This window comes from Leptonychotes weddellii, chromosome 12 (assembly GCF_054177405.1).
Source record: "Leptonychotes weddellii isolate Sample4059 chromosome 12, ASM5417740v2, whole genome shotgun sequence".
NCBI lineage: Eukaryota > Metazoa > Chordata > Mammalia > Carnivora > Phocidae > Leptonychotes > Leptonychotes weddellii.
The window spans coordinates 77,306,282-77,327,901 of record NC_138380.1 but is presented as its reverse complement, the minus strand read 5'-3'; the positions used below and the strand labels follow the sequence as shown (position 1 = coordinate 77,327,901).

Here is a 21,620-nt window from a genome sequence, read left to right as displayed (position 1 = left end):
CTTAACCAACTGAGCCACCCAGGCGCCCAGATCTTCTTGTTTCTGATCTCTGCAGAGTGGAAAGGTCATCCTTAGCACAGAATGTGAATTTTCCCTTATTGCTCCAGGATACGGGGAAGGGAAAATGCCTTGGTGTGAATTCTTTAGAAGTATTCCTCATTTTATCTCTGGGTTTTTTTGTTTTGTTTTGTTTTGTTTTTGTCCTCCCAGATGTACTCCTAAGAAGATACGAAATATCATTTATATGTTCCTGCCCATAACAAAGTGGTTACCAGCATACAAGTTCAAAGAGTATGTGTTGGGTGACTTGGTCTCAGGTATAAGCACAGGGGTGCTTCAGCTTCCTCAAGGTTAGTAGGTATATTTATTTCTTTGTGTCGTTTCCCTTGCCACCACCTCTTCAAACAATTGTTGCCCTTTTTTCTGTTTACTTTCATCATGATTGTAAATTCATAGTCTTTATCATATTCTAGTAACCTTTACCTGTCTAAAGGAATTCTTCAGAAATATTTAACCCTTAAAAAGCCCAGAGACAGTAGTTGTAGAATATGATGATACTAGTTCGCAGATCAGTATATTTCTAGGAACTGGCTGGGCATGGCCTTACGTCTTCCTAAGTTAGCCAGTCACTCAATGAATGTGTTGTCGGAGTTCTCCTTGTTAAGGTTCTTGACTTTTAAGTCCATATTCTAATTACAAGGGACCAGGATATGCTGAATTCCTGTACATTTCTGTGATTTTTATGTGTGATATAAGAATTTAAGAAAATGCTCATTGATTTATTCATCTATTCATACATGTTTATCAAGCATTTGCCCAGTTCTCCTTGTCCTTATGAATCTAACAATCCAATTAGGCAGAAAGTCATGAAGCAAATAAAAGCACATATACATTTTTAACTACAAATGATGTTAAACACAATGAAGGAAAATTCAGGGTACCAGAAGATAATAATAGGGAAACCTAACTTAAGTAGGTAAGTCACAGAAACTTCTTTAAGAGAGATTTGAGTTGAGCCCTGAAGGATGAGCAGGAGGCAGGTAAGGAATGAAAGGAAATGCATTTGAGGCAGAAGGAATAGCATGTGTGAAGACACTTAGCAGGGAAAGAATTGAGTATTTGAAGACTTGGTTTGAAGAATTACTAGAAAAGCAGCTTGCTAGGGGTGTAGGGGAAGAGGGGCCGGTGGCCAGCAAGGTGGGCAGTGATAGATCTGCAGAGCCTTGTTGGCCACTTTTTGGATTCCACTCTGAGTGCACTGAAAGCCATCACCATGCTTTCACTTGGGGTTTCTTTCTGAGGGGTCATTAGGACTGCTGTTGGGGTGAAGTGGATTTGGTTGGTGGGAGGGGTACCAGAATGAAAGTGGGGAGACCAATTAGAGGTGATAGGACTCAGTATAGGGAAAAGGTGATAATGGCTTGAACAGCCATTATCTTGGTCCATTGGCCAAGAATCTATTCCCTTCTCCAGTTTCCCCAAATTAATTACCAAATGATCAATTTGTCAAGAAAAAAAAACCACTTCCCCTAATGATCAATTAGTTGCATTTTTAATTTTCCAAATGACTGGTTTACCAAATCTGTTAAACATAAGCCTTGTACCAGGTGTAGGATGGTTTTTCACATCGATTTTGGCACCAACACCCCAAGGGCAGAGAAGGAGACAGGTTCAAAGATGGGGGTGGGGGCAGGGAGGGGAGCCCACAGAGGCTCAGCATCTGAAATGGGAAACAAGTGAAACTGACATTGAATCAAGTGGGACAAAAAAAGCTACAGAAGTACTGCAGTGAAATCGTGTAAACTAATACTTCAGCGAAATCCTCAGGATTGTGCCTAATTGGGTTAAAATGCCATTCCACAGATTTATTTTTGACCTGTTAGCCATCTTCCATCTTGAACTAGGGTGGTGGTGATAAAAATGAAAAGAGTTATAAAGATACATGCTGTATTTTATGGTCAGCCAGATTGGCTGTTGGATTGATTGAGGGGAGAATGGGGAAGAAAGGCATGTCAAGAATTACTTTAAGGTTTCTGGGCTGATGAGTGGGATGTGGGGACATTGAGGAAGAAAGATGGTCAAGAATGACTCTCAGATTTCTGGTTCTAACATCTGAGGGTTGGAGGTGCCCATTGCAGATGTAATAAAGACTGCAGGAGGGAGGAATTTGAAGGGTAAATTTGAACATGTTAAATTTGAAATGCTTGTGAGATAGACAAACAGACATTGCATGTTTATATTTAAAATATGGGCTAAAGAGAGAGCTGTGGGCTAGAGATGTCAGTTTGGGGATCTTTGACATACATAAGCCATGGAAGGCCACCCAAGAAAAGAATGTGGAGTGAAAGAGAAGAGAGCCAGGATCAAGCTTTGTCCAACATTAAAGACCAAAGAAGGAAGGAGGAACCAGCAGAAGAGACTGAAAAAGAAGCATCTGGAAAGGAGAACCAGGAACCTGTGGTGTTACAGGAAGGAAGAAGGAATGATCCAGTAGGTTGAACATTAAGGGATGTAAGTCATCGCACAATCAAATTTGTATGGAAAATGTATTTTTCTGCCCATCACTAGTCAATGAAGATAGATAAATAGGAAAACCAAAATGTAGCAAAGACAGAGATCCAAGAGATAGTAAGTTAATTTCTTGTGGTTGGTAAATTATTAGTAAAAAGACTTTGTTAAGCATTGAATTAATGCATTCCTGAACTTAATTGAATACATGCTTCTTTCTCTAAATTTAAAATCCCTCTAAAATGATGGTAAAGCAGAGGGAAATGGTATAAACTAGCAAGGACAAAGAAAATGGGAGAGTAGGCACCATGGAGCAGGAAGAAAAATGGCAAGTGATAGACGAGTGACAACTGAATTATCAGAGTGGAGGAAGCTGGTATTTGGGAGTCTGCCCTGCAGAACATTGGGAAATTGGCAGCTCCAAGGATTGTCAAAGGTAAGAGTCAGGCAGATGGCTAGAAGCAAAAGGATTGGTTGAAAGTCTGTATAATAAATAGCAAGTACATGGACACCCAGGTCCCCACCAACACCACTCAGTGGATGGCAGGTGAAAGCACTGAAAGATGTCAGGAGGAATGAAGTCTACACATTGACCTCTGCACTAACAAAGGCTCTTCTTTGCCCTGTGCAGCTCCAAAGAGCCTGTGAGACCTTCAGCCCAAGGCACACGATGACCCACCCCCAGAGAAAAAAAGCGATAGTGACAACTGGGGGTTCCCCAACCAAGATGCTGGCTGGTCCCCCAGTTGCCATACAGTAAAGCTCATCAGTAAATAAAGGGGGCCAGTGCACATGAAGCTTCAAGGAAGAAAACAAACCAAAAAGAAAGAAGGACCTCATTGGGCATATAAATAATGGAGAGGGCAAAATAAAACATATTTGCCCTGTAATATTCTCAGCAAGTCATGAAAACATATTGAATCCATGAGATAAGAACAGGATGTGATTTTAAAGATTTTATTTATTTCAAGAGAGAGCTTGAGCAGGGGAAGGGGCAGACACAGAGGAGAATCTCAAGCAGTCTCACACTGAGCACAGAGCCCCACGCAGGGCTCCATCTCATGACCCTGAGATCATGACCTGAGCCGAAATCGAGTCAGGTGCTTAATCGACTGCGCCACCCAGGTGTCCTGGGATGTGATTTTTAAAAGGAGCCTTCAGAGAACAAGAAAGAGCTCATAGAAATTAAAAATATGATAGCTGGAATAAAACATTCAGTCAAATGGGTTGGATGATAGAGGAAATCTGGAAGTAGAAGAAAAAGATGAATACGTGCACAATAAGAAAGGCAAGAGGAGAACACGAGAGGATCGGTCCTGGTGTCCCGTCATATATCTACTGGCAGTTCCAGAAAGAAGAGGTTAAACAGAACAAAAGAGACTATCAAAGAATATTTTCAGAATTGAAATACGTGAGTTTTCAGACTGCGAGAAACCACCAGGTACCCAGCAGAAGAAATAAAAAATAAAACGAGGCACACCATAATAAATATCCGAATACCAGGGTTAAAGAGAAGATCTCAAAACTTCTTAGAAAGGAAAAAAAATCACATATTATGATATAACTAAGTGGAAGCTGAAAAAATAGGAAGTCAGTAGTTAACATCTGAAACTGATAAACTGAGAATAATAATGCCAACACATTCTTTAGAGCAAGGTCTCTCAGCCCTGCACCATACCAGGAACAGCCCCCATCCTCAGTCATTCATGATAACAAAAAATGTCTCCTGACATTGCCAGATGTCCCTGGGGTGGGGGGGGCGGGGGGAGCAAAAGCCTCTTAGTTGAAAACTGTTGATTTAGATAAATGAGATAAATGGTAGAAAAACAGCTAAACTAGTTGGAAGTGAGCGCCTCTGGGGAGCAGAACCTGGAGGTAAGGCAGAAGAGAGCCCGCTTTTCTTCAGAGCCTTTTAGTACTGCTTGGCTTTTTAAACTATAGGCATGCGTTCCTTTGAAATAAAAATAAAAAATAGAAATTTGTTTTTTAAAAAAAGACAACATTAAAATGACCATACTATTATGGAATAGGGATGCTTCCCCAGCTCTTCTTTGGCTAAAATTTTTTTCTTCATGACATGACAATGCATTAAGTGAATTTTGTAGTTGTCCCAGACATTTGGCTGAGCCCTCTGAGCTGAGAACAAGGGGTGTTTATTGTCTCCACATTCTGAAGAGGATGCCAGACCATCTATGCAAAACTATGAGTGAATGACACCAAACCGTCTCTTTAGTGCATCACTTCAACAGGATATATTTGGGGACCAGGGATATGATAGTAAATTTGGAGTGAGAATTTTCTAGAGAGAGGTGAGCACTATACATTTCCCCTCCACCTAAAGTCAAGGTAGGAGTGACTGCAAGAGAACCACTCAAGAGCACTGAACACATGTCCTCTGGAGTTTTGGGGGGATTGTTGCCTAATTCTTGCAAGAAAAAAAAATCTACAGGTAAAAGGGTGTAAACTGCCCATGTAGGCAGAATGGAAAGCCCTCCAGTGGGCGTGGCCTGCACTTCCAAAGCTTCTTGTAAAGGTGCCAAGCTTTCCCATTGGGTAAGTGGGTGCTCTGGAAGGTAATGAGGCTTGGCTCATTTGAAAGGTACCTGCCCAAGAAGACTGCCTAGGGAGGAACATATGCCCGCAGAGAGAACTTGGAAGAGGTGTAAGAACTGGGAACTGGGAGTTCCTTATTGAAAAGGGATCCCCAACAGACCCACAGAAACACCCTGGTACAGAAACAGCCAGCATTTGGCCATCAACACGGATTATAGCTACACCAGTCAAGTAAGACTTTCTGCCCTTATTTAGGTTGGGAAAGAATAAAACAGAAAAATGTCCACCCCTTGGCAAAGAGGGGATGACAGGGAAAAGGGTCTCAGCCTGGGTGTAGGATTGGGATGCAAGGGTGGGCAGGTTAAGACCCAGCTGCTTAAATTAATGTGGCTTTCACTGCTTCATCCTAAAGCGCTAAGAGATGAGTATATATAACCCTCTGTTCTCCTGTTCGGTTTCAATCCCACAGGGTTAGCCTTTGCAATGCTCGCTGCTGTACCTCCGGTGTTTGGCCTGTACTCTTCGTTTTACCCTGTTATCATGTATTGTTTTTTTGGAACCTCCAGACACATATCCATAGGTAAAAGCTTAGAGTTGATATTTTAGTGCCGTTCTGTTTGGATTTCCCAGCTTCGCAGTGTGCCAAAGAAATAGCCTGTTTGTTATCAGAACATCCGTTTCGTAGTAATTTTGTTACTGCATACCCTCTAGGTGCTTTATAAAAATAGACTCCCCCCAGATTTCCAGAACGAATAGCTTTCTTATAATCTTGGCATAACGGGAAAAAAAAAACAAAACATTTTCTCATGTAAAAAAGAGCAATTGTTGAAATCTGGGGAATAAGTACTTTAGTTCATAATACAATTTGCTTGGATCTGGTTTTTCTTTTTCTTTTTTATTTTATTAGTGTTACTGCATGTTCCTAATTACTATGCATGTATCACATTTTCATCCTATTTGAGGCTCTGAACTATACATGACTTTTCCCAGTGTATTTAGGATAAGACTTACATGGACTTCATAACATGAAGGCTGTTCATGCATGAGGCTACCACCAGCGAACACACACACAATGTTTCCGATGTCCGGTGCTGGGTGACAAATATGCCCAAATGTAGCAGCTTAAAATATTTACTTGATTATCTTGCACAGTTCCTGTGGGTCAGGATTTGGGAAGCGCTCATCTTGGGCAGTTCTGCCTCAGGGTCTGTCATGCAGTTGAGAGTCAAAGGAGGAGCTGAAGCAGCTACTCTCTCTCTCTCTCCCTCCCCCTCCCTCCATCCTTCTCTCCACGGGGTCCTCATTGAGCTTGCTCACACCCAGCGCAAGCAAGCGTTCCATCTGAGATGGCAGTGGCATCAGCTTCTGTTACGTAGCTTCAGAAGCCTCACAGCATCACTTTCGCTGCATTGTTTTGGCGACTAGCATGTCACAAGCCCACCCAGATTCAAGGAGAGTGGAATTAGACTACCTCTTAATGGGCAGGTTCTAGAAGAGTCCATGGGATGGCAGATATCATCGTGGTCATTTTTTGGGAATACGATCTGTATGTACTCAGCTTACACGGAACCCAGGGGCGCCAGGCTGAAGAGCAGTGCAGTTTTATGTCAGTGACGCTGTATCAACCTCAGCCGGGTCTCCTTGAGAACCGGCAACAGCCAGGGAGATACACAGAAAATGATTGCCTCAATTAATGCTTCACTATTTCAGGTCCATTTGCTGTGATTAGCCTGATGATTGGCGGTGTGGCTGTCCGATTAGTACCAGATGATATAGTCATTCCAGGAGGAGTGAATGCGACCAACGGGACAGAAGCGAGAGATGCCTTGAGGGTGAAAGTTGCCATGTCTGTGACCTTACTTTCAGGAATCATCCAGGTAATAGTCACAGGTGGAGAAACGGGCTCTCATTTGTTCATTTAATAAGTATCTATTGAGCCTTCGGGGCTGGTCTATATGGTGGGCAGGGTCCAGCCAGCAGAGGTCCAGAGCTCGGGGCTCAAAGCACTCAGAACACCAGTCCCACTGCACACTTCACTTAAGTTGGTATTTATTAGGAGCTAGCAAGCGTCAGTTGGGTCCTTTAGAGATTCCAAAAGCAAGAAGAGTTTAAAGCAGGGTTGATTAGTAGTGGAAAGAAGGCCTCTCTTATCTGCTTGGAAGGAACAGGAGGTGACATTGACTCAACATGCCCCCAGTTCTGAGGACCAGGGAAAGTGTAAGTGTGCCCAGCGCCGGTGCGGGGGGCAGCGGGGGGCTCCAAGCCACTCCAAACCTTCCACTGCTTCTGTATAACAGGTGTTTCACTTGGGAGCTACTTAACTGCTGCAGAGGCAAGACTGTAGTGTTAGAAGGTGGTCCAGAAAGAACTTTTGTATGTTTTCTGTTGGTTTTCACTTCCTGGTCTATCACGTGACTTCTTTGTTTCTTTGTCATTAAAAAAAATTAGTTTTGCCTAGGTGTCTGTAGGTTTGGATTTGTGGCCATATATCTCACAGAGCCCCTGGTCCGGGGGTTTACCACCGCAGCAGCTGTGCACGTCTTCACCTCTATGTTGAAATACCTGTTTGGAGTGAAAACAAAGCGGTACAGTGGGATCTTTTCAGTGGTGTATGTAAGTAAGCTACTTCCCGACTTACTGGTTTTTCCTTCTTATTTTCCTCTCTTCTCTTCTGTATCTCTGTCACCTTCAAGGCTCACTTTTCCAAGAATTAAAATAAAATGGAAAAGATCTCATTATTCTAAGACTTTTCTGAGAACCCTACACAGAGAATTAAACCTTAAAGTCCCATTTTATTAATAGGTGATACCTCACAAGGAAGTTTTTATTAGGCCTTTATTTGGTGACTGCCCCTTCACCCCAACTGGCTGAAAAGAATGCTTTTCCTTAAGACCAAATTGTGTTCTCTTTGGGAACTAACATAATTTAAAGGCATCACGGGAGAACACGTCTCTCTCTAAAACTGCTTACTCAAGCAGGCAAAAAAAAAAAAAATAAGTAAATCTATAAAAGATTTAACCAACACGATTACCCATCAAATCTAATAAAGTCTATGTCGACCCTTGCACCCAACTCAGAGAAAATGTAAATGATTTGCAAGCACATAGGGAACAATGGTAAGAACTGATCGTGTTGAAACTGATCACAGATTCTGAAAATTCAGTATTTTCTCACACAGTGCAGTATAATTAGCAATCGATAACTAAATATAGCTTTAAAACCCCCATACATTTGGAAAACAAAAAACCTACTTCTTAATATTCCATGGATAAAGAGGAAGTTATGAAATAACTAAAATCAAATGACAGTTAAATTCTTCGTATCCAAAGTTCTGAGATGCTGCTAAAGCTAGTCCTGGACAGAAGGACTGATGGCCTTTGCAGGTGTTTGTATGCATTTCACATGCTGGGCACAGCAGTGAGTGAGCAGATACGGCCCTTGCCTCTTGGAGCCCAAGTCCCGTGGGAAGACAGTAAACCATTAATTGCGTAAATATATAATTAATTGCAAACTGTATTGCATGCTATGGAGGAAAGTACAGGCGGCTATGAAAGGTGAATAGGGAGACCTTTCAATTAGGGGTCTAAGAAAGTCACTATAGGGAAGTGACATTTAAATTGAGTCCTCAATGGATTAGAATGGGATCAAACTGTAGGAACATGTCCTAAATAACTAAATTCTTTCGTTTCCCATAGTAGCCGATGACCTGCTTCCTACACTGAGATTTCTCTCAGTGCCTTGTCACAAAGGAACAGAACAGATAAGCACCTGAGTATGCTCTAGGCATCAACAGGCAAGGTGTGTAGCCTGGGCTCAGTGTAGCCCACTCTCCCAGGGGCCAGATGAGTACTGACCATATTTGGGGTGCTGAGGCTGCAACCTTAGGATAAAAGTAGGAGACTTTCTTTTTCTTTTTTAAAGATTTTATTTATTTATTTTTGCGAGAGGGAGAGAGAGAGAGAGATAGAGCGAGTGTGAGAACACGAACGGGGGAGGGGCAGAGGGAGAAAAACTCCCCCCTGAGCAGGGAGCCCGATGTGGGGCTCGATCCCAGGACCCTGAGATCATGACCTGAGCCGAAGGCAGATGCTTAACCGGCTGAGCCACCCAGGTGCCCTGGAGACTTTCTTTTCTAACTCTCCTGGGCTTTGTCCAAACTTCAGCACTCTCTTGCCTTCGAAGTGTACCTGGTCCCTTTTTCATCTGCTAACTATGACTTCTTTCTCCCCCTTCCGCCTCCATAAAAAACTTTTCTGTGTATTTACCTTTGCATTATTTTGCTGATATCAACCCCTAATCTTTCGTCATGCTCAGAACTCAGCTTAAGGGGTACTTTTCTGAATAGGATAATACTACACTGAGCCATTACCCAATCAAAGAACACCGTAATATAAGATTGTTGGGTAACAATTACCACTACATGGGTGCCTGTGTGGCTCAGTCTGTTAAACGTCTAACTCCTAATTTCAGGTCAGGTCATGCTCTCAGCGTCATGAGATTGAACGCAGTGCGGAGTCTGCTTGGGATTCTCTCTCTCTCCCTCTCCCCTTCCCCTGCTCACTCGTTCATGCTCGCTCTCTCTAAAAAAAATAATAATAATAATTAAAACTATAAAGTTATATGATGGGGTAAAAATGCCTCCTAATTAGTGGGAGAGAGTTCGGTCTGAGAACTTTTAACTCGGAATGCGCAGCGATGGGACGGCTGGTGTGTATTAGCACCCTAGTGTGTCTGTCTATCCAGGGGCCGCTGCTTGATGTAACATCCAGTGTTCCTTGTGTTACAGAGTACAGTTGCGGTGTTGCAGAATGTTAGAAACCTCAACGTGTGTTCTCTAGGCGTCGGGCTGATGGTTTTTGGTTTGCTGTTGGGTGGCAAGGAGTTTAATGAGAGATTTAAGGAGAAATTACCTGCACCCATTCCTTTAGAGTTCTTTGCGGTAAGTCAACTTTGGCCACAGATGCCTGGCTATTTTGGTGAGGGATTTAGACAGGGGAGGAACAGGGAGTTCTACCTTTTTTCTCCCAGTTCTGCCAAGAGAAGAGTAGAATGTGTCAAGGGGAACTTTCACAAATATGCTAAAAGAAAGGAAATCTATGAGAGTGTAGACGGGGATGATTTTCAAAGTCGAGGTGAAGGCCATCCGTAAAAATTGTAATATGAATCATCTCTGAGTGATGAGATTATGGAAGATTTTTCTTCCTCAAAATTTGTATTGACTAATTGTTTTATAATGAACACCTACAACTTTAATAACCTGAAAAAATTAAGCTGTTTCCATTTTGAAAAGAGCAAGAGACAAAGTTCCCAGACTTTCTTGGTTCCTGGCGCTCCTAAGCCAAAAGAAATACCTAAGAGTATTAAGTAGTTAATACATATTTACAACTTACTACGTATTTACATCTCACAACTTAGGAACTATTGTAAAAATAATGCACATGCAATGAACTACTATATATTCTATTACGTTCTTAAATGACCACAACGGTTTATTGACAACAGTACCTTATGATTGGTTTCCTGCAGCCGCCATTACAGTGAGGACTGGCTCCCTGCCCTGGCCAGCCCTCCTTCTCCCCTGGTATGACCCACTCAGAAAGTTCGATAGCAAGATGAAGAAACTTGCTTCTCCTTCTGTTATTTTTTCCATTGCTCGTCAGTAAGGGCTGTACTTTACACACCTGCTGAATCTGTGCCCTGACCATCCAGGGAGGCTCACGCACAGATTCGGTGACCCCGAGTGTAGCTGAGCGGGGAGACCGCTGTGGGGCCGGTGGAGGCCTCTAACCACAGCTAGTGCTGCTGACGCGGACAGGGGTCAGCAGAAAGACTGGGGGACCAAACGTACATTTTCTAATGACACACTGTCAATGCACCACCCTCACAGTGCCCTCTCCAGCGTCCCTTGTTCATGCCATCGTGGTGAGAAGGGCAGAGGCCTCTCCTGGAAGGTCTTAGGGCTCTTCCTGTTTGCAGTCAGCTGGCCAAACACCTCCAGCAGGGAACAGAACAAAATAAAGAGGAAAGAACGCCAGGCCACGAGGCAATTTTGTGGGGAAAGAGCCATCAGGAGAAGTTAGAAATGCTAGCGGCTAACTATAATTCTGTTTCTTTTTTTTTTTTTTCATTTATTTGAGAGAGAGAATGAGATAGAGAGAGAGATCATGAGGGTCAGAAGGAGAAGCAGACTCCCTGCTGAGCAGGGAGCCCGATGTGGGACTCGATCCCGGGACTCCAGGATCATGACCTGAGCCGAAGGCAGTTGCTTAACCAACTGAGCCACCCAGGCGCCCCTATAATTCTGTTTCTTAAAACTGGAAGTTGAAAGACTAGATTGTGGCTTGGCTAACAAATCGTTTGCAGCTCACGTTTGAATTTTCATCTATGAAGGCACATTTGGATTTGGGTCTGTTCTAGGTGGTGATGGGGACTGGCATTTCAGCTGGGTTTAACCTGCAAGAATCCTACAATGTGGATGTCGTCGGGACACTTCCTCTGGGGTAGGAAAACCGTTTTTATTTTAAGTAACATCAATAATCAATAGATCTATTATTGTTTGTAACTCCTGCTTTAGTATTCTTACAATCAAAATCTCTTTTTTTTCCCCTACATATCAAATAGCTGAGGCTTTGCGTTTTTTTGGGTTTTAGCAGGTTTTTTTAAATTGTAAAAAAACACATAACAGAAAATTTACCATTTTAATCATTTTGAAGTGTACAATTCAGTATGTTAAGTATATTCACATTGTTGTGAAACGGATCCCCAGAACTTTCTCATCTTGCAAATCTGAAACTCTATACCCATTAAACAAGAATTCTCTACTCTAGCTCCCCTCCCCCAACCCCTGGCAACCACCACTCTTTTTCTCTGTATGAATTTAACTACTCTTGGTACCTTATATAAGTGGAATTCTATTTGTCTTTTTGCGACTGGCTTATTTCATTCAGCATAATATCCTTAGAATTCATCTGTGTTGTAGCAAGTGACAGAATGTGCTTCCTTTTTAAAGTTGAATGAAATTTCACTGGAGACACACACACACACACATATATATCACCACATTTTGTTTGTCCATTCACCCAACAATGGAACTTTGGGGTGCTTCCACCTCTTAGCTATTGTGAATATTATTGCTATGAACATGGTGTGCAAATATGTCCTCAGGACCCTGCCTGCAGTTCTTTTGGATACATACCCAAAAGTGGGATTGCTGGATCATAGGCTAGTTCGATTTTTAACTTTTTGAGGAACTTCCATACTATATTCCATAGTGAGTACACCATTTTACAATCCCACCAATGGTGGTATGTAGTGTTTTCTTTTGTTTCCTGTTGCTGGTTTTTAGAATCTCTCTTCGGGTGGCATAGGAATTAAGAGCCAAAATAACCTAAATCTAGCCTGACACTTACTAGCTGTGTGACCTCGGGCAAGTCACTTATCCTCTTAAAGTCCCAGTCTCCACCCCTGTCAGGTTAGCACCATCATCGACTCCTGTCTCCAGGGCAGCTGTGAAGCTACAGGAGCTCATGTGTGCACCTGGAAGCATTTAAGACATGGGAATTGGAAGTTCTACAGTTCATTATTTCAACAGATTTTCTAGTTTCGAGTCATCTCTTCTTTGCTTCATCAATCCCCTTTTACCTAACTCTACATTTAAAAAAAAATTTTTTTTTAAAGATTTTATTTATTTATTTGAGACAGAGAGAATGAGAGAGAGAGAGCACATGAGAGGGGGGAGGGTTAGAGGGAGAAGCAGGCTCCCTGCCGAGCAGGGAGCCCGATGAGGGACTCGATCCAGGGACTCCAGGATCATGACCTGAGCCGAAGGCAGTCGCTTAACCAACTGAGCCACCCAGGTGCCCACATTTAAAATTTTTTACTATTCTCCTTGTGTTTGAAGGAGCTAGAATAACTGTGAGCCTCTCTTCTTAGCTCATTCTGTTCCTCTCCGACATGCTCTGGCCGTCTCTGCATCTCTCTGTGTGTCTCTGTCTTTCTGTCTCTTGTACTGTCTCTTCCTCTTGCCATCCTCTTCTCTCTTTCCAGATGAGCAGAATCAGATGTTTGCCCAGATGTTGGGCATTGATGAACCTGGCATACTGCATCAGGCCTTGTCTCTGGTCCCATCTAAGAATCTCCCGGGGAAGGACAGGGGCAGGAGTTGCTCTTGAAGCCAGCGTCCACCCCCCACCCCAGGGCAGGTGTTGAAGGCGGAAGCAATGGATTGCCATCATGAACATGTTACTTATGATTCCATGTTAAGGAATAACCCGGTAGTAACACTTGCTTTTCTATTTGGACTTATAATTTATAAAATACTTTTATACCCACCATCTCCGTTGGTGCTCGCAATCACACTATTGACATATATGCTCTCCCCATTCGACACGATAAGGAAGTTCATTTATTTAAGCATATGTTTATTGAGTGCCTGTTATGTGCCAGGGACACAGCAGTTAAAAACAAAAGCAGCCATGCAAGCACAAAAGTGCCCTCACGAAGCTTATGTTCTCCAGTGGGGGGAAGGGACCGGGGAGAATGAACAGTGAGAAGTGCTGTGAAGAAGAGGGAGGCCAGGTAAGGGATAGGGAGGGGCTGGGGTTGCTGTGTTAGGTAGGCTATCAGAGAAGGCGACATTGGAGAGATGTGGATGAGGTTTAGTGGCTCACCAGTGAGTCCCAGCCTGGACCCAGAATACAGTCTTCCGATGCTCAGTTGTTAGCCGTTTCCGTTACCTCACACGTGGGTCTCTAACAATTAGTCATGTGCTAAGCCTTCGTCTTTGACTAGATCCAATAGACAGTTCTAGTCAATAATCACAAATAATTTGATTAAATGTGAATTCTTATGCTTAGATTTCTCCTTTTTAAAAATTCACATACAATTCACCACAGTTTCTACCCAATACCTCCCTTTCCCTATTGCATTGTACCCAAATATGTTGCTTTTCCTCCATGTATGAGAGTCATACTTTAAAAAAAAATTTTTTTTCACAAACAATGAATCATGGAACACTACATCAAAAACTAATGATGTAATGTATGGTGATTAACATAACAATAAAAAAATTTTTTAAAAAAAGTTTTACCTTTCTATAACTTGACTACCCTTTCTGGAACTCTGCCCCAAACCAAGCAGGAAAGAAATAATGCTTTAATAATGCTTAAATAAAACTACCTATCTATATATAATCATACTATTTATCTATGAGTCTTGCTGCTGAATAACAGCTCCAAAACAATGTCTTAAAACATAATCAGTTTGTTTGCTCACAATTCACAATCTAGGTAGGGAGCTGGGTGGTCTCCTGCTGTCACTTGGGGTCTCTCAGGCAGCTGCCGATGTCTGAAGGTGTGCCTGGTGAGCTTCACTCCCCTGTCCGATCTGTCAGGTGGAGGGCTGGAAGGAGGAGGGCTGGCAAGCATCTTCTCCCGCAGGGTGACTCCAGCAGGATAGCCAGACCCTTTTATGTGGTGGCTCAGGGAAACAAGACAGAAAAGCAGGAAGTGCCGGGCTGCCAAAAGGGCTCATCCAGCATCACCCGCCCCGCATTCAGTTGGCTAAAGCAAATCACAAGACCAGCCCAGATTCACCGGAGGAGACACAGATCCCCCCCGCTACACGGGAGGAGCAGCCCAGACAAGGATGGGAGGAACTGTTGGCGGCCATATTTGAATGCAAACTACCGCACTTATCTATCCACACACACAAATACACACACAGGACCGTGTGTTGACTCTTAAAGGTCCCAGTCATGGCAGTATATCCTGTTTCTTGGTCTACTTTCCTTAACTCATTCCAAAATACATTCTTTTCTCCTATTCTTCTGCACTCCCAAATCTGTTGCTCGGGCTTCCCTCCTGGCTAATGCTTCTGCAGCAAAGTGCAAGGGAAAGACAGTCAGTTTTGCAGGCAGACCTCTTGGGCTTGACTCCTTGCTCCATCTTGGGCAAATAACGTAACATCTTCAAGGATATGTTTTTTCACCTATAAATTAAGATAATAATAGCACCTAGCTAAGAGGATTGCTGTGAGGACAGATGAGATGATGTATGGCAAGCATATGGCACGAAATGTAGGCTTAATGTTCGGATTTTTTTTTCCTTCTCCCCTTCTCTTTCCCTTACCCCTGAACTTGAAACATCCCCTTTGTCACTGTGATATGACACAGTCAGAGAAATAGGCACAGGGAGGCAGGTTCTTCATGGTTTTTGTTGTACTGGTGGCCATTTGTACATGAGCCATCGGACCTTGGACAAGTTGCTTAGTCTCACTATCCCTCATTTTCCTCATCTGTAAACTGGGGAATATAGTGGTGCCCAGCTCCCAGGGCTGTCAGAGATAAATAAGCACAGAACCTGGCACAGAGGAAGCACCTAATAAATGGTTGTTATTGTAAAAAAGAATAATATGGTATGTAAATTGATTGTTGTTATTATTTAGCCCAATGCCTTGAATTGAATCAGGTGCCTTTGAAAACCTCTAGTGCCCCTTACCCCGTCCCATTCTAGGGAATCCCTATTCTGTTCCTTTAGGACAAGGGTTCCAAACTATAAGAATGAACCACAAAAACTGGGTTCCCCATTGGTCCCTTCAGATTCCCAGGGCTACCAGGGAAGACCCAAAGAGTATAATTTTCTGTTGCTCCTTCCCCATGTTAGAAACTCACCTAAAGGGATCCTGGGAAGCAGAGACCTTACTTGAAATAACAAAGGGGAGTAGTCTGGACAGTAGTTCTCCTCTAAGACAGCCCTTGTTAACACCCTCCTTGCCCTCAGACTTTGGTTCAAATGTCTTGTGCCATCTGAGCACTTTGCTGACCCTCTCTTCTTCCTGTTCTGTGTCTTACTTACACATGCCATACAGGGTGTCATGAGGTATGAGGTTACTCCTTTTCTAAATAAAATGGCATCTGATATCTGCTGATAACCCATTTGGGTAGAAAGCCAGCACTCTAGGGTTGGGCCCTAAAAAGAACCTCTCTGTGTCAAAGAAGGTATTCATTCCTTTTTGCCAAACCAGAGCAAATAAGTATCCAAGCATTGATCACCTCATTTGCAGGTGATGCTCTTCTGAAATGCCCCTGTCTAGTTGCATGTTTTTTCCCAGTGGCCACAACACTTGGGTTAAAGTCAGCTTGACTTTTCAGGCTGCTGCCTCCAGCCAACCCGGACACCAGCCTCTTCCACCTTGTGTACGTGGATGCCATCGCCATAGCCATTGTTGGATTTTCAGTGACCATCTCAATGGCCAAGACCTTGGCAAATAAACATGGCTACCAGGTTGATGGTAATCAGGTAAAAAAACCATTCATTCCCTGCAGATATTTCATTACGGTATAATCATCCTGCTGTGCTATGGAAGGCAAATGATTTAGATTTCTCTGTCTCGTTAGAAAAACTTCTATTTTGATATTGGGGGTACTGGAAACATGTATTTATTCAACACTGCAATTTTTTCATTATTTATGTGCATTAGATCATCAGAGCACTGAGATACAGTTCTACCTCATGTCATGGGTGGGGTTCCTGCTAGGAAGAGGTAACCTTGGATGTGAGGCTTTCAGTTTGCTCTACTCCAACAGATGTTATCCCTATTTTTTAGGCTCACAGCCTGAGAAGGAAATGTTTTTCTAGAACCATTTCTGTGAAGACTTTTCTTTGCTCATTAAACTTGCACATGTGATTCATCACTCAAACTCCACATTATATTCTTTGCCACCACTTTTTAAAAATTTTTTGAGAAGGATGGGGGGAGGGGCAAAAGGAGAGGGAGAGAGAGACTCTTAAGCAGCCTCCACGCCCAGCATGGAGCCCAACGTGGGGCTCAATATCACAACCCGGAGATCAAGATGACCTGAGCCAAAATCAGGAGTCAGCTGCATAACTGACTGAGCCCCCCTAGGTGCCTCGCCACCTCCTTTTATAACCTATCTATAGATAAGTTATTTAATCTGAATATAATGAGTCATAATTTTGGCATGACAATGTCTACTTTAAAACACTGTGTATTTCTAAGAGAAGATTAAATGCTCCACATTCCCACAAGACAGTGATCCAACCAGGAAGACCGGAAGTAGCCCTGAGAGCAGGACTCACTCACTCACTGGTCCCAGGAGGACACTGGCATGCACTCACTGAAGAGCAACAGTCCAGGCATTTAGAAGATGCCAACAGTTCTATACACCAATAACTTACTCATAACATAAATATTTTGTCCCTTTTTGCTGCAGTTTTCTTTAAAAAAAAAAAATTTGTGTAAAAGAGTGGGTTTGGGAAAGTGGGGACTAGGTAGTGAGTGCAGCTTTTATCTCTGAGAGAACAAAAGCTCTAAGTGTTTTTCTCCCATCTTATTCAAGAATCCCTATTTTAAACTCATGCTAAACAAACTCTTGTATCTGGAAAGAGAATGAAGAGACAGCCTGTCCTGCTGAAAATGTATCTTAAATGGGCCATCGTGCCTTATTTCCTGAAGAATGACTGACTTCTCGTGTGCTTTGTGTCCACATGGAAAAGGAGCTCATTGCCCTGGGACTGTGCAATTCCATTGGCTCACTCTTCCAGACTTTCTCCATTTCATGCTCCTTGTCTCGAAGCCTTGTTCAGGAGGGAACTGGAGGGAAGACACAGGTGTGTATACAACTGGCCTCTGAGGACCAGTGATTTGGGGTAGTAAATTTTAATCCCCTGATTCTATTCTGAACCCAAACAAAGCTGCTCTGTCTGAAGATTGATGCTCCAGGGAGATGTGTAGTGAATCAGAGAAAGGCATGAATGGTTGAAGCGATTCACAGGAACTGAATCTATAGGAAAGAGGTATATTCTCCAGTTAAATAGAAAATTACACAACACTCCCTGCTACCAGTAAACCTCAGAGTTCAGACATAGGATGTTGCCATGAAAGCCTAAGGCTGGGTATGGATGGTCAGGATGCCAGCACCATCCAGTAGAACTTTCTGCAGTGTTGGAAATGTTCACTATTTTGCATCATCCAGTACGACAATCATTAGACACATGTGGCCCTTGAGCACTTGAAATGTGGGAAATGCAACCAAGACCTGAATTTTTAGTTGTATTTAATTTTAATTTTAAAAATTTAATAGCTGCACGTGGCTAGGGCTACTGCATTGGACAACAGAGTCTCATTTGACTCTGCTGGCCCTTGTGGGTCTTGGGTCATTATCTCCTTTCCCTCACCCCTGACAAGGGCATTTCGGTCAGAGTTTTTAATCATTTCAGCCTCTATTTAAAAGCTATAAGAGAAACCAAAACTTCAGAAAGGGGAATGGGAAGGAGTTATAGGTTTATGTAATGGTATTGATGACTTGTTTGAATCCCTATTTTCTTGACCTTTCCGCAGTAATTAACAAAAGACTAAGATCACCCTCTGCTCCGCCTCTTACTCGTGTCTTCTAAAAGCCCCTTCTCTGTGTCGTCTCTCATTCAGCTTGCAGGTTGTTTGGCCTCGCTAATGATTCTGCTGGTCATATTAGCCACCGGATTCCTCTTTGAAGCATTACCCCAGGTGTGTAGTTTGGACTTGGTGTGAGGTGCTTCCATGTGTAGAGATTTTGCTCTTTTGTTTATGTTTTTGTGGCCATCTCATGGGTTTTTACTGTAACGCTATCAGAGCGGTATAGGAAAGGGCCAAGGCTGGGACCAAGATCCCACTCCACAATCTACAGTCCTGCCCCACAATCTGGGACCTTGGGAAAGCCATCTCAACATCTCTGGGTCTCTGTTTCCTTATCTGCAAAGTGGGGGTTTGGACTGATTAATCTCCAAGGTCCCTTCTCTCTTTGATCTTCTATGACCTTGTACTTCCATTAAAAATCTGAGATGGCCTTCACTCCGAAGACATATGTTTGCCCATCTATTTAATGTAGCAGAGATCAGGGACAGTATAGAGGAGGGAAAATCATAGTGTAGGAAGACCATGGGTGAAATAATTCCTTGAGTACCAAGTTTAATTCTGAACCTCTTGACCACCATGCAGGTTTGCTGCTAGGATATAAGCCTGGTTTTCCAAGGCCCATTTTAGCTAACCGAGTCCTGAAAATCCAGGTGTTTATGGCTCCACATGTACCAACACGGCTGCGTGGGAAGTGAGTGGGGAGAGGACGTGGGGAGCGCAGCAGGAGGACAGTGAGGAGCCAGCAAAGGGGGCTCTCTGTCCACAAGAGGAGACGCATGCGTGATGTGCTCTGTTTCAGGCTGTGCTGTCGGCCATTGTGATCGTCAACCTGAAAGGAATGTTTATGCAGTTCTCGGATCTCCCCTTTTTCTGGAGAACAAGCAAAATAGAACTGGTAAGTAACAAAGATGATTGTTAGGTTAATATGTCATTGCGACACATGGATGAGTGCTGGTAAAAATGTGAGAAAGATAAGTTAGTGCCGTCGTTTGTTATATGTAGTATCTAGTCAGGCAAGGTTAGGTACCGTGTGTGTGTATGTGTGTGGAAATCTCTTAGGAAATTTCTAGCATGATTCTACATAAAGCTTTCTGTCTTTCTTGTAGACCATCTGGCTTACCACTTTCGTTTCCTCCCTGTTCCTGGGACTGGACTATGGTTTGATTACAGCTGTGATCATCGCTCTGCTAACTGTGATTTACAGAACACAGAGGTGAGTGTACAGATTGGGATGGGTGTGATTGTCCTGCCTGAAGTTGCAGTGTTGACTTTAAATACATTGTATTTGTCGACAGACACCACTAGATTGTGAGCATCTTGACTGGGAAGGCGATATTCCCAGAGTCCAACGCCGGGCATATAGTGTGTATTCTCTGAAAGCTTGTTGAGGGAGTCCACCCAGAAAAGCAGCTAACGTTCATATCATATATTCTGATTCACAAAGCACTGGTGCATGCCTGCTAGGAGGCACCAGGGCATCGTAGCAAGTCCATGGAATGTCAAATCAAAGAGCTTGAGCCGTATTCTGGCTTTGCTGATCCCTCTGACATTGAACAACTCACTCCACTAGGCCTCAATTTCTCATCCACACAACAGCATAAAGAAGCCTCGTGTGTAGGATATAATAAGGTAATATGAGGTGCTCAAGCACTAGCATCTGTCATTACAGGATTCAGTTTGAGCCAGACTGTCCTATAAAAAGAGGCGGTCTCTCCAAAAATAATGTTTAAAATCTATTCAAACCAAACTTAAGAAAACTTCTATGCTAATGAGATTTTTTTTGTTTTCTTCCCACACCTTCAGCTGACTACCACCCCCAGGAGTCAGAGCCTCTTATTAGAAACCAAAAGAAAATCTCCTCCCCTGCTTTTGAATAAGAGTAGGAAGACAGTTCTATTGAGTGGATGAGAATTTGAGTTACACATTCCTTGGCATGGCTTGAACTCCGCAACATTCACTTTGCCCCTATTTTTAAATGCCTGAGTCTTTTGTCCTGACTAGATTGTGTGGTGTGCATGTGTGTGAGAGAGGTGTGTGTGTGTGTGTGCATGTGTGCATGCATGAAGAGTGTGTGGATGTGTGTGTCGTGTATGTTTGGGACAGGGTGTGGGCACGTGCCAGGAATGGCCCTGGGAAGGTGATCCATGTGAAGCCCTCTGCAAATGTTCCATATAAGGATCACGTATTCCTGAGTTCACTAGCAAGTCCATACGTGACATGTAAACACGCAAAACCTCCTGTTTAAATCACATACTGGGCCTCAAAACAATGGTATTTTAACACCCTGTCCCTCTGTTTTTAGTCCCAGCTACAAAGTCCTTGGGCAGCTTCCCGACACAGATGTGTATATTGATACAGACGCATATGAAGAGGTAGGACTTTTTTCTCATTTTAAATGGTGGTAAGCCAAATAAATAAAATCTTTTAAAAAATAAAAAAATAGGGGTGCCTGGGTGGCTCAGTCATTAAATGTCTGCCTTCGGCTCAGATCATAGTCCCAGGGTCCTGGGATCGAGCCCCGCATCAGGCTCCCTGCTCGGCGGGAAGCTTTCTCCCTCTCCCCCTCCCCCTGCTTGTGTTCCCTCTCTTGCTGTGTCTCTATCAAATAAAATCTTTTAAAAATAAATAAATAATAAATGGTTGTAAGCATATCATGGGATAGGCTGACTAAATTTTTTACACAGGACAAAAAGTGGGGCTGAAAAGGAGGGAGGTGTTGCAGTCAGAATGAAAAGCCTGAACTGGAATTAACTGTCTGGATTCAGTTTTAGAGTTTATACTCTACATTAATCACTCAACCTCCTAATATTTATTTTTCCTCTTTCTTCAATAGGGATAAATAGATATTCCTGGAATTAAAGTATATATTTACCAAATACTGAAACTGAGAGGATGGTTTATACGTGCATGATTTTATGCCTTCAAATTCCCTTGATTTTGAATATCCTGAGGGGGCATCTGGGACCATGTGTACAAAACCTTTTAAAATTAGCTTCGTCTTATGTATCATATGACCTCACTAATATGAGGAATTCTTAATCGCAGGAAACAAACTGAGGGTTGCTGGAGTGGGGGGTGGGGTGGGAGGGAGGGGGTGACTGGGTAATAGACACTGGGGAGGGTATGTGCTCTGGTAAGCGCTGTGA

The 21,620-nt window shown here is 43.0% G+C and overlaps 1 protein-coding gene across 3 annotated transcripts in view; it reads left to right on the top strand.

The window, feature by feature from the left end:
* The window catches only part of SLC26A5 (solute carrier family 26 member 5), a 34,957-nt gene that overhangs the window by 2,157 nt on the left and 11,180 nt on the right, over positions 1 to 21,620 (top strand). For 2 of the 3 annotated variants that reach the window (XM_081800661.1, XM_081800663.1), the window contains exons 2-13: positions 211 to 350; positions 5,531 to 5,641; positions 6,772 to 6,938; positions 7,510 to 7,674; positions 9,848 to 10,000; positions 11,479 to 11,561; positions 16,211 to 16,358; positions 17,577 to 17,690; positions 18,508 to 18,585; positions 19,274 to 19,369; positions 19,581 to 19,687; positions 20,777 to 20,846. In XM_081800661.1, coding sequence (XP_081656787.1) covers positions 211 to 350; positions 5,531 to 5,641; positions 6,772 to 6,938; positions 7,510 to 7,674; positions 9,848 to 10,000; positions 11,479 to 11,561; positions 16,211 to 16,358; positions 17,577 to 17,690; positions 18,508 to 18,585; positions 19,274 to 19,369; positions 19,581 to 19,687; positions 20,777 to 20,846 — 1,432 coding nt within the window. The remainder of the gene's footprint in view (positions 1 to 210; positions 351 to 5,530; positions 5,642 to 6,771; positions 6,939 to 7,509; positions 7,675 to 9,847; positions 10,001 to 11,478; positions 11,562 to 16,210; positions 16,359 to 17,576; positions 17,691 to 18,507; positions 18,586 to 19,273; positions 19,370 to 19,580; positions 19,688 to 20,776; positions 20,847 to 21,620) is intronic. The other variant, XM_081800662.1, reaches the window with a different exon arrangement.